Source organism: Bos indicus, chromosome 20, assembly GCF_029378745.1.
Source record: "Bos indicus isolate NIAB-ARS_2022 breed Sahiwal x Tharparkar chromosome 20, NIAB-ARS_B.indTharparkar_mat_pri_1.0, whole genome shotgun sequence".
In the NCBI taxonomy this organism is placed as follows: domain Eukaryota; kingdom Metazoa; phylum Chordata; class Mammalia; order Artiodactyla; family Bovidae; genus Bos; species Bos indicus.
The window spans coordinates 18,291,364-18,304,956 of NC_091779.1; the positions used below are offsets into that span (position 1 = coordinate 18,291,364).

Genomic DNA, 13,593 nt, shown 5'->3' on the forward strand with positions numbered 1-13,593 from the left:
GCAAGCACATTTCTGTTCCCTTAAGAATTACTTTTTTTTCCCCTGGTAGCTCAGCTGATAAAGAACCCACCTGCAATGCGGGAGACCTGGGTTTGGAAGATTCCCTGGAGAAGAGAAAGGCTACCCACTCCAGTATTCTTCCCTGGAGAATTCCATGGACTGTATAGTCTGTGGGGTTGCAAAGAGTTGGACATGACTGAGCGATTTTCACTTTAAAGAACTTTTTTAAACCACCAAAGTTCAAAGTTTCTAAGTGAGTGCTAAGTGAAGTCGTTCGTTCAGTCGTGTCCAGCTCTTTGTGACCCCATGGACTGTAGCCTACCAGGCTCCTCCCTCCATGGGATTCTCCAGGCAAGAGTACTGGAGTGGGTTGCCATTTCCTTTTCCAGGGGATCTTCCCGACCCAGGGATTGAACCCGGGTCTCCCGCATTCCAGGCAGTCACTTTAACCTCTGAGCCACCTATGTAAACAAAATTTGGCAGCCTTCCATTCAACACAGTAAAACAAAGAAATGATTTCCTTCTCTCTGAGAATGTGTGATTCAAATTAAACATCTATTTCTATGAAAGCACATAAAACAAAAATTTTCATGTATGAAGATGAAAAAATATTTTTCTGGTATCAGGCATCAGGTCCCTGTGATATTACTTCTGTGGCACTGCATAAATCTCCTCACCTCTGGACATCAGTCAGCTGCTTCATCTGTAGAGTTTGGGCACTAACTTGTCTTTGAGGCTCACTCAGTCTGTGTCCAGAGTTTCTGTGAATCTGTTACTAGTGATTTAGAAGTATATTATTAACATGGAACAGCTAAGCTCTTAAAATAAAATGATTTAAGTGATAAAATAACGTAGAATTATACACACATTGTACCAGTACACATTTCCTGGTTTTGATACTGTGCTATAGTTACCTAACATATAACCATTAGGACACCCTGGGTGAAGGGTACATAGGGCCTCTTTGCACTATCTTTGCAGCTTCCTGTGAATCTATAATTATTTCAATGTTAAATATTGAAAAATAATAATAGAGTAATAGAGAATAATACAGTAATCTTAGTACTGACATAGGACTACAACTAAAATAATTTTCTAGTTATAAACATAAAAAACTAAAGTATATATTAACATACATTTTTATATTTCTACAAGTGAAAATGTCGTGATTCATAGTGGTAGTTTCTTATTTCCTTTTGGTGATCATTTGTAATTAAATTATCTTAAACCATTTCTGTTTTTGTTTTTACAGTTGGTACTAGAGGACCCAAAGTACAACTTTGTGACTTGAAGTCTGGATCCTGTTCCCACATTCTACAGGGTATTTTATTTGAAACAACAACTACTTTGAGTAAACCATTCAATAAAATGAAACATTACTAACAATGCAGTCTTTGTAAATGACATGACTGATGTATTTTGTGCTAGTTGTTAGAAGTCAACAGGGAAATAAAGATCCTTCTGTGCATTATTCTTATAAAATTAAACTATTAAGGAGACATTTATATGAACAATGGCTGCAGGGGAAGGTTAAAGGATACAGAAAGTCAAACCCAAAACTTTGTGTTATTTCTACATTGAAAAAAATGAACTACTTATGAAACTTATATCGGTACAGCTGTCTCTATGAACATTATTTAATATTGTTCTGGCTGAGTAGATGTTCTTAATATTTAGGTACTTCTTTTCTCAATAAAAATATTTTAGAAAAAATATTGAAATAAAATTTGGTAAAGGTTTACCAGCTTAAATTATTTTTGCTACTTTTTTTTATCAGTATTAAATTGTCTAATTCTAAACAGTGAAAAAAATAGGATGTAATTCAGAAATTCTGTCTGTATTCATCTCTGAGAAACACATAGTAAATATATTAGGAAAACTTGATGAGATGGATAACATCTGTTTTATATTATGAATCTCTATGAAATACACTAAGTTGATGAAAATATATAATTTGAATAGTTAGGTAGAAATGACTTAAAATGCTGAATTCACTTGTCCTATGTACTTATCACTTGTGCTCTAGACAAAAATTTTTATATAAATGCTTTTTATAATCATGAATTAAAATAATTTTTTCTGCTACAACTTTCTGAAAAAAGTTGGGAAACATTTTTAGTCTTTAAAATGTTGGTCTTGTATGGCCTGTTGCAGGGATTTTGTTGTAGAGATACATAAGTAAGCTTGAGCTCTGTCATTTATTGATGGACTGACCTACTAGGCTAGCAGCTATATTTAAAAAGACAGACTCACTTGCTCTGGCTGTTCTTTCCAAACCAAACCCAAGCCTTTTATAATAAAATATCATATGTAAGGAATGTCCCATAGACTTCACATTAGTATTTAAATATAGATTATTATAAATGTGAAAAAATGATTATATCAGTTTACTTTTAAAATTTAGTCTGTGTTTTCTTCATAATCAGGCAAAGTTAGTTAGACTATATCTTTTGATATTTCAAAAGGCATATTTCAAAATGCAAGTCATTATATACAGTTGTTTTGCAGGTCACAGACAAGAAATATTGGCAGTTTCCTGGTCACCACGTTATGAATATATCTTGGCAACTGCAAGGTAAAATGCAAACTATTTGGGTTTGAGATTAATAATTAAGGATAAGCATTTTGAAAAGATTGTTTTATGTTAGGTACATATTAAGCTATTAAGTAAGTCCTGAAAAATAATTGAGTTAAAGATTTTAATTCATATTACCAAAAAAAATCTTTCTGTTCATCATAATCCTAATCCTGACTATCCAACTTGAAGATACTCACTTTTAAAAACAGGTAACAACCAAATCTATGTAGCAAGGCAAAACTCCTAACACTACCTATGAAACACTGTGTTGTGTCATTTTTGCATACAAAAGTGTAGCACTCTGTTAATTTAAAATCAGTAGCATTTTAATTCACTTTCTTTAACCCAAAATTATTTTAAATCTGATTCATCACTTCCATCCACATTCATTGATTCAATTTACTGACAATTAATGATTCCTGTCATGTGGCACGGAGAAGGCAATGGCACCCCACTCCAGTACTCTTGCCTGGAAAATCCCATGGATGGAGGAACCTGGTAGGCTGCAGTCCATGGGGTCTCGAAGAGTCGGACACGAGTGCGCGACTTCACTTTCACTTTTCACTTTCATGCATTGGAGAAGGAAATGGCAACCCACTCCAGTGTTCTTGCCTGGAGAATGCCAGGGACGGCAGAGCCTGGTGGGCTGCCGTCTATGGGGTCGCACAGAGTCGGACACGACTGAAGCGACTTAGCAGCAGCAGCAGCAGCAGTCACGTGCCAAGCATTGTACCAGGGACACAGAGGTAACATAGGCAGAGTCCCTCCAAGATGGTGATCGTCTAGTGAGGGAGTATAGTCAGAAAAATCAGTGACTGCAGGACATCCTGAAAACTGCTTTAACAGAGGTACATCTCTGAGAGATTCAGTATGGGAAGAAAGAACAAGAGCACTTAACTTTTGAGGATCATGGGGTTTGGGAGTTTTGTTTGCTGGAAGGAAGAGTCTTGTATATTTGAATGTTGAGGGAAGAGTATTGGTGGAGAGAAATTAGTGAAGATAAGAAATGGAGAGAATAATTGGTATATCAGGACCTTGAATAGACAGGCAAAGATAATATCAAGGGTCCCATTAGAAGGGGGACACTTGATCTGGCACATGAAGGGCACCATGACTACATGGAAGGAGGAAATAGTAAGTGTCAATACAACTAAATATGTGACTTTGGCAGAGTTCAAGAAATGCAAACCCAGTTTCCGGTATTTTAGAACTTGATGTCATCTATTGAAAATACATGGATGCAGTTTTCAGAGAAGGTAGTAAAGGTTTGAAATAGCAGTTTTAATGAATGGAAGCGGGAGCTGATTAGGGGCACACAGGATTGCTGGTCAGTATTGTATGCTCTGTTGAAGGTGTAGCTCACAGCTGTGCTATGACACAGAAATTAAAACAGTGAATGACACAGACTTAACAATTGTCTCAAAATTGTTGAAGTCATGGGTATAAGGAACAAAATAAAATCACTAGAAGGCTTATAGGAGGGATCAATGACCTGATGAGATAGACACATGAGTGTCAAACAGAAAATTTTGAAACTTGAAGAGATAGGAAGTAGTAATCAAATTTTGATATAGACATTTTAATAAAACTTTTTGTAGAAGAATTATTAGAAAAGCTACTTTTTTAGGTTTATAAAGAAATATATCTGTATTTTTTTAAAGCTGCCAGCCCTCCTTCTCTATCACAGTTTAGTCCCCAGAGAAACTTGTGTTAATAGTTTGCAGATTGTGACATTGAAGTTTGTAATGTCTGAAGTAGAATAAAGTCTAGTATGTACCCACAAAGTGAAAGTGAAAGTGTTAGTCCCTCAGTCATGTCTCACTTTGCGATCCCATGGACTGTAGCCATGGAATCCTCTATCTAACTATGGAATTAAATTCTCCAGGGAAGATTACTGGAGTGGGATGCCATTCCCTTCTCCAGGGGATCTTCCCGACCCAGGGATAGAACCCTGATCTGCATTGCAGGCAGTTTATTTACCGTCTGAGCCACCAAGGAAGCCCCAGTGTAGCCACAAGAGGTTGCTAAAGAGTTGTGAAGGTGAGGAGCTAGGTGTTGGTTGTGTTCCATGCTAGAGTGGATTTACATTGTTCTTTTCTAATTTGGTTTCCTCAAATCAAGAGGGAAATTTAGAGGCTTTCAATTCTCAGAGTACCCTAGGAATTCGAATCAGTTCCGGAATGGACCTGGTAGTCAATGTTAGGAGTCAGATATGTCCAAATCTAATGTTTCAGAAGAGACTTACGTCTTCAGACTCATACCATTGCAGACCTATTCTCCTATTGAAAAGAAAAAAAAACAAATTGAGAATGGGAAACACTAACTTTTTGTCAGCCATTCCAGTTGGCTAGGTTTTCTTGTGATCTGTGAAAAGAATCAAAATTATAGAAAGAGATAAATCCTGTATATATACATTTTAAAAGATTTTTAAATGAGAAATAGGCTTATAAAATGCAGTGTAATGCTCTTTTTGATTAAAATGGCCTAGATAAACCCAATGGGTTAAAATATTATTAAGGGCTTTGTGAGGATATGATAGCATACTTGAACTGATTTATGTTTTCCTTTGGAGTAGTTTAGAAGCTGAAATTGATTTATGATCATGGTTTTACCTTTTTATTTTCACTTGAAGTAAAATGCAAATAACCCTCTAATTCTAGGAGACATAAAATGTATTTCCTTTGTTTTGGCAAAGATTGATTTGAGTACAGGAAATCAAATAAAAATATATTGTCCTTATTATTCACCTTATTTTCAGTTTTTTTTTTCATATAAAAAGAAAAACCATTCCTACCAAATTTAAGCAAAGGGAAATTAGTTCACTCCATGATTCTGTAAACATTTGAAAAACAAACAGTAGAAAGGATATGGGGATTTAGCAGCAGGCTTACCAAGAAAAAAGCTCTTAGCCTGTCTTGTCTTTGGAGAGAAGGATGCTCATGTCATTAAAACAACAGAAAGAGCAACAGAATCCCTTGTGATTTAAAAAAGGTTACTTTTTCTTCTTTTTTTTTCACTTCTTTGTGCTTTTGTTGACTATTGGATATTTGCTGGAAAGGCAAAAGTATAGCCACCCAAATATACAAATGCATTTGTGCTAATATACTGAGATTGTGTATGCCAGTAATACAAGAAACGTGGGTGAGGGGTAGAGTCCTTATCCTAGCTATATGTCAATGTAACATTTATTTCCTCTCAGTGCTGACAGTAGAGCAAAATTATGGGATGTGAGGAGAGCATCAGGATGTTTGATAACTCTTGATCAGCATAATGGGAAAAAGTCGCAAGCAGCTGAATCAGGTAATGAAAACTGCATTAATATACGAATATGACATTGACAATATTTTTATATTGAAAAATTTGAATTGAAACCAGATAATAAATAGATGTTGACAAACTATAGATTTTATATTTTTTTTAAAAGGCATTCACAATGAATCAATTTCTAAATTTACATCAACTAATTATGGTTGTCTTTCTTCAAAATACAAGTATGTCATTCCTTCTGTTCCTGAATTTTTTAATGTATTGGTAGAAACTTTTTTTTTGCTCACATGAGGCCAACTAATAATGCAAATTCAGTACCATTTAGGAAGTTATAATAAATTAAAGGAATGGTAACATTTTGTGGCAAGTTTGTCACAATAAAATTTGCGGTTGTATGAAATTTGAGTCCACTGCAATCTAGGAGACAAAGTAATTCAATTGCATTTTTACAATAGAGTGTAATTTCTATGTAGATTAAAATTCTGATTTAGAATTAAATTTGGACCAGAAATACATTCAGATGAACTATTTAAAACCTATGTTTGTTTTAATAATCTTTTAAATTAAGTTAATTAGACTATTGAAGATTATGGTTTCTTAAACCTGTTCATTTTGAAAGTAATATCACTTTTGATTGAGACTGGAACAGTTATCTTTAAGACGGAAATATTGGTATTATTGATTTTTAATAGTCCATGATGGAGAAGGCAGTGGCAATCCACTCCAGTACTCTTGCCTGGAAAATCCCATGGACAGAGAGGAGCCTCGTAGGCTGCAGTCCATGGGTTCGCTAAGAGTCGGACACAACTGAACGACTTCACCTTCACTTTTCACTTTCATGCATTGGAGAAGGAAATGGCAACCCACTCCAGTGTTCTCGCCTGGAGAATCCCAGGGACGGGGGAGCCTGGTGGGCTCTGTGGGGTCGCACAGAGTCGGACACGACTGAAGCGACTTAGTAGTAGTCCATGAAGTGATTTTTAGATTGAAAATAGAGTATTAATATATGAGAAGTTTAAAAGGTATTTAATTAAAATTTTTACTGTTTCTGTATTTAATTAAGAGTTGACTCATCTGATGCTGGGAGGGATTGGGGGCAGGAGAAAAAGGGGACGACAGAGAATGAGATGTCTGGATGGCATCACCGACTCAATGGAAGTGAGTTTGAGTGAACTCCGGGAGTTGGTGATGGACACGGAGGCCTGGCACGGAGGCCTGGCATGCTGCAATTCATGAGGTCGCAAAGAATCGGACACGACTGAGCGACTGAACTGAACTGAATAGCATAGCTTACTTCCTGAAGAAAAATTTTATTTGGCAACATTTTTTCCATTTGGTTTTCCTGTTTTCCTCTATAATTATGGTTCTAATTGTATAGCTTATTATATTCAAATAATCGAAAGGATTCTTTTTTTAAATTGAAATGTAGTTTATTTCAATTTTGTGTTAGTTTCAAGTGTACAGCAAAGTGATTCACTTAAACATATGTATATATTTAAATAATTTTAAATATAATCAACTTACGTATTTTAAGTAGTTCAGATAGTTGTCCTTTACTGTGTTTAAAGGACATTATGTCCTTAATGTGTTTAATATATTGAATAACTATGTCATCAAGCATTACCTGTGTTGAATTTATAAGAAGAGATAATCTGAATTGTGTTTTTCATTGCAGCAAACACTGCTCATAATGGAAAGGTTAACGGCTTATGTTTTACAAGTGATGGTCTTCATCTACTCACTGTTGGCACAGATAATCGAATGAGGCTCTGGAATAGTTCCAATGGAGAAAATACACTGGTAAGACCTTTTTAAGTACTTTGAACCTTTTGGATATACATTAAAGAAATGGATCTGTGACATACACTTGGTGTTTTTCTGTAGATTTAACTTTGTTTCTTGCCTCTGAATCATAGCTTTCATTTTATATTTTCCATTAGTGAAATTCCACATAATTCTCAACTCCACATAATCCACTCCACCTTACCCCCACTCCACTCTCCTCACTTAGTGGAGAATCACTAAGCAGTGATTAGAGTGATTAGCAGTGGAGAATCACTGCTCTACTGAGCCACTGTGCATAATGGGAATGTGCCATGTCTCAAGTATGTTGAAGAAGAATAAAAGATTGAGAGCAACTGATATAAATTAAAGCTATATAGTTAAATAGTCAAATTTTGTACTGTATCTGACTTGTAAGCAAAATCCAAAATGAATGTTACAATAACAAAATGTATACCACTTTTAATACTGAAGTAGATGTGTTCTAAAAGTACTGTATTCTTTTTTTTTAATTGAAGTGTAGTTTATTTCAATTTTGTGTTAGTTTCAGGTGTACAGCAAAGTGATTCACTTAAACATATGTATATATCTGTATATATCTATTTTTTAAATTCTTTTCCTTTATAGGTTATTATAAGATATTGTATATAGTACCCTGTGCTATATAGTAAATCCTTGTTGTTTATATATTCTATATATGGTGGTGTGTATCTATTAATCTATTAACAACAACAGTAATATCTATTAATCCCATACCTCTAATATTTCTGCCCCACCCCACCCCGCCTCACCGTCTCTTTGGTAACCATGACTTTGTTTTCTGTGTCTGTGGGTCTGTTTCTGTTTTGTAAATAAGTTTATCTGTATAATTTTTTAGAACCCACATGTAAATGATAGCATATAATATTTATCTTTGACTCACTTCACTTAGTATGATAATCTCTAGGTTCATCCTTGTTGCTGCAAATGGCATTTTTTTTTAATGGCTGAGTAATACTCTAGTGTGTGTGTGGGTGTGTATATATCTCACATGTTCTTTATCCATTCATCTGTCAGTGGACATTTAGTTTGCTTCTGTGTCTTACTATAAATAGTTAAGCTGTGAATATTGGGGTCTGTGTATCTTTCTGAATTAGCATTTTCTTCTTTTCCAGATATATGTCTAGGAGTGGGGTTACTGGATCATATGATAACTCTGTTTTCAGTTTGTTAAGGAACAGCCATACTGTTTTCCACTGTGGCTGCACCAGTGTACATTCTCACCAACAGTGTGGCTCCCCTTTTCTCCACAGCCTTTCCATGAAAATGCGGAATTCCTATGTGGTGATTAATTTTTAGTACTTTTTAAAAATTTTATGTTATGGTCCTTACCAGATGTACCTCTTGTTTTAGTAACTTTCAGAATAGGCTTCCAAAAGTTTTTAATTTGGTGATAATACTAACAGCTAATATTTATCAAGCACTTATATCCTAGTTACTATGCTAATAAAAATTATCTTTTACTGTATAGGCCAGGCTACATATGGTCTTATTTAATGACCACATCAACACTCTGAAGGTTCTTCTTATTATAGTATCTATTTTACACATGAGTAAAATAATACATAAAATTAGGTAACTTGCCTGAGTTTGAATAGCTAGAAAACAACAGTGTGACTCTAGATTCCACTGTCAGCATAATGCTGATTATACCCATTCCCATAGTCGCTCAGTCGTGTCCGACTCTTTGCAACCCCATGAATCGCAGCATGACAGGCTTCCCTGTCCATCACCAACTCCTGGAGTTTATCCAAACTCATGTCCATCAAGTCAGTGATGCCATCCAGTCATCTCATCCTCTGTCATCCCCTTCTCCTCTTGCCCCCAATCCCTCCCAGCATCAGGGTCTTTCCCAGTGAGTCAACTCTTTGCATCAGGTGGCCAAAGTATTGGAGTTTCAGCTTCAGCATCAGTCCTTCCACTGAACACCCAGGACTGATTTCCTTTAGGATGGACTGGTTGAATCTCCTTGCAGTCCAAGGGACTCTCAAGAGTCTTCTCCAACACCACAGTTCAAAAGCATCAGTTCTCCAGCACTCAGCTTTCTTTATAGTCCAACTCTCACATCCATACATGACCACTGGAAAAACCATAGCCTTGACTAAACAGACCTTTGTTGGCAAAGTAATGTCTCTGCTTTTTAATATGCTGTCTAGGTTGATCATAACTTTCCTTCCAAGGAGTAAGCATCAAAATTTCATGGCTGCAATCACCAACCATCTGCAGTGATTTTGGATTATTATGTACCTAAACAGTCATTGTCGGAGAAGGCAATGGCACCCTACTCCAGTACTCTTGCCTGGAAAATCCCATGGATGGAGGAGCCTGGTGTCCATGGGGTCGCTAAGAGTTGGACACAACTCAGCGACTTCACTTTCACTTTTCACCTTCATGCATTAGAGAAGGAAATGGCAACCCACTCCAGTGTTCTTGCCTGGAGAATCCCAGGGACAGGGGAGCCTGGTGGGCTGCCGTCTGTGGGGTCACACAGAGTCGGACGTGACTGAAGCGACTTAGCAGCAGCAAACAGTCATTGTAAGGGCAGAATGGAAGTAGGTAAAGAGTTGGACCATAACCTGCTGAGTAATAGGCATATCATAAATGATAACCATCTTCATTGTAGGGTGCTGCCTGCTGAGTAGTATCCTTACTATTTTGAGAAAAATGTGTAAATACATGTTTCAGATATATATATAATTATTTGTAATTTATATACACCTAGTGTTGTGAATCTATATATTTTATTAAAGCTTATTTTCTTATTTTTTTTAGTTAAAAAGAAACAGAAATTCTCACATTTTCCTCTCACACAATATGGATCATCTTACAGACTCCTTGAGGTGCCGGCTGCACTCTGCAAGGAGACCATTGCCTTGGAGTACAGAACACGTACCCACAGTCAAAATTCACAGAGAGATAGCTTTTGTCACAACAACAAAATTTTAAAATAGCTATTCTGGTATTTACTGTTTTAGTTACTGATGTTATCATTCACCCAGTTACCAATGTCTAGAAACTGGGAGTCTGTCCTTTATTCTTCCCTTCCTAAATCCCACCTTCCTAATTAAGTCAAATTACAGGTCCTGTTAATTATTTCTTCGTTTTTTCATAGTTGTCTTCCCTTCCAGCCTTACTCTGGACCCTCAGGATTGCTCTCTTTAATTACTCTAAGTCCTTCTAACTTTTCCCAAACTCATCTCCCAATGAAAGTCTTTCAGTATTTCGTCAGTACACTTTCAGGTCATTAAAATAATGTTTTTGCCTACTGTCCAAAAGGCCTTCGTAAGCTGGCTCTTCTGACTCACCAGCTTTATATCATCATATCTTGTCACTTCCCCATTTTTTCCCTGCCCTTAGTTCTATTGAGTTACTTAGAGGTCTTAAATATGCCAGGCTTTCTCACCCTTCCATTCTGCTGCATAGACTGCTGCCTTTGCTTTAGAATACTCTCTTCTGTGCTAGCTGCTTCTCAGCTTTCAAAATTCATCTCAGGCACAACTTCTCTTTAACTCCTCTAGTTCAGCTTACATGATTCCACAGTACCTAGTGCTCACTAGTATTACAGTAGATTGTGATCATCATTTAGTGGAATGAAAGAAAAATAATTTACAACAGTGTAGTACTATACTTTTTGATTACTGTAACCTAGATTAGTTTCTGATTCTGTCGTTTACTAGCCAAGAGACCTTGGTTGAAATACTTAACCTTTCTAAGTGTTTTCTTTTTGTTTAATAATGCTGCCTGTCTCATAGTATTGTTTTGCATATTACATGAAATAATACATGTAGAACATTTAGTACACATTGTCTGTTACTTACAGCAAATGTTAACATTCAGTAAATGTTGAAAAGTGAAAGTGTAATTTTCTCAGTCATGTTCAGCTCTTTAAGAGTAGGAGCCCACCAGGCTCCTCTGTCTGTGGAATTCCCCAGGCAGGATTACTGGAATGGTTTGCTGTTTTCTTCTCCAGTGGTTCTTCCTCACCTGTCATTAATTATGCTGATAGTTGTTTGACAGTGAAATGAGCTGTCTTATGACGGAGTCTGTGCATCACTGTAGGTGTTTACGCAGTGAGAAGATGTATATATTTCTGGGACAATAAAAGGAATTCATAAGATAAGGAATTGTATTTGCCATCATCCTATCCAACATCTATGAAATTTTCCTCCCCATCAAAATCTTTTCAAAGCCTGTACATAACTACTTGAAGACATCATAACCAAAAGTAGCCTGTTATTCAGTTCAGTTCAGTTCAGTTGCTCAGTTGTGTCCGACTCTTTGCGACCTCATGAGCCGCAGCACATCAAGCCTCCCTGTCCATCACCAACTCCCGGAACCTACCCAAACTCATGTCCATTGAGTTGGTGATTCCATCCAACCATCTCATTCTCTGTCGTCCCCTTCTCCTCCTGCCCTCAATCTTTCCCAGCATCAGGGTCTTTTCAGATGAGTCACCTCTTCCCATCAGGTGGCCAAAGTATTGCAGTTTCAGCTTCAGCGTCAGTCCTTCCAATGAACACCCAGGACTGATCTCCTTTAGGATGGACTGGTTGGATCTCCTTGCAGTCCAAGGGACTCTCAAGAGTCTTCTCCAACACCACAGTTCAAAAGCATCAATTCTTCGGTGCTCAGCTTTCTTCACAGTCCAACTCTCACATCCATACATGACCACTGGACAAACCATAGCCTTGACTAGACGGACCTTTGTTGGCAAAGTAATGTCTCTGCTTTTTAATATGCTGTCTAAGTTGGTCATAACTTTCCTTCCAGGGAGTAAGCATCTTTTAATTTCATGGCTGCAATCACCATCTGCAGTGATTTTGGAGCTCCAAAAAATAAAGTCAGCCACTGTTTCCTCTGTTTCCCCGTCTGTTTTCCATGAAGTGATGGGACCAGATTCCATGATCTTAGTTTTCTGAATGTTGAGCTTTAAGCCAACTTTTTCACTCTCCTCTTTCACTTTCATCAAGAGGCTCTTTAGTTCTTCTTCACTTACTTTCATAATAATATATAGTATGATATTTGTCACACTGCTTTTTATGGTAAATACTTACAGTCATAAAATTGGGAGCCTAGATAATCATCTAGCACAGTGTATGACACTAAGCACTTAGTAAATGGTAGATCTCTCCTTCCCTTAATCTGTTATTAGAACTTCATTCCATAGATATTGAAAAGGTACTGATAGTTTAGAGCCCAAAGGTGATTTGATCACAACAGTGAGTTACCAAGATTAATAGGACAGTAAGTTGCAAAATGGATTGCAGGGGGAGCACCTAAAACCACAGACAGAAGTTAGAGAGCTAGTTCAGTATTTATACCTCATTGAACACTTTCCAGTTCACATTTGGGACGGAATGTGGTATAATGGAAAGAACATAAGTTTTGTAGGTAGGTATTCTGATGTATGAAAAAGACCATTACAGTCTAGCAGTTCATAATTTTTCTAGGAGGAACAGAAAATTGCTAGTTGAGATTTTTCTTTTTCTGCTAGTTGTATTTTTTCTCCATCCTCCCACCCTGATGTTATTCTACAAGTTGTTGTACATGAAGGATCAAAATACACAAGTGGGGAAATGTTATACTTTTAAATATATAAGAATGAATAAATCTAGGGACTCACTGAATACTTTTGTATCCTAGGTTTTCTCTTATGCATTATTTCTTTTTATTTTTCACAATCTCTGGTAAACAATTTTATTTCCTTTTAATATGTTAGAAGAATGAAACTCAAAAGTTAAGTCATTCATTACTCATAAGAGTCAGAAAAAAGGTAGGGGAGTGGAGTTGGTTTCAGAAACCCAAATCTACTGATTTTAAGTTTAACGTTTTAACATTTCACTATACTACTCCTTCAGTGGGATTGCTGAATACATGTGCTCATTTCTGTCACATGTAAATCTCAATGGTGTGTAAGCCAAGTGTAG

The 13,593-nt window shown here is 36.5% G+C and overlaps 1 protein-coding gene across 6 annotated transcripts in view; it reads left to right on the top strand.

Annotated features, from left to right (window-relative positions):
- The window catches only part of ERCC8 (ERCC excision repair 8, CSA ubiquitin ligase complex subunit), a 51,004-nt gene that overhangs the window by 22,939 nt on the left and 14,472 nt on the right, over positions 1 to 13,593 (top strand). For all 6 annotated transcript variants that reach the window (XM_070774644.1, XM_070774645.1, XM_070774647.1 and 3 more), the window contains 4 exons: positions 1,253 to 1,321; positions 2,509 to 2,575; positions 5,778 to 5,878; positions 7,521 to 7,645. In XM_070774644.1, the coding sequence (XP_070630745.1) occupies positions 1,253 to 1,321; positions 2,509 to 2,575; positions 5,778 to 5,878; positions 7,521 to 7,645 (362 nt within the window). The remainder of the gene's footprint in view (positions 1 to 1,252; positions 1,322 to 2,508; positions 2,576 to 5,777; positions 5,879 to 7,520; positions 7,646 to 13,593) is intronic.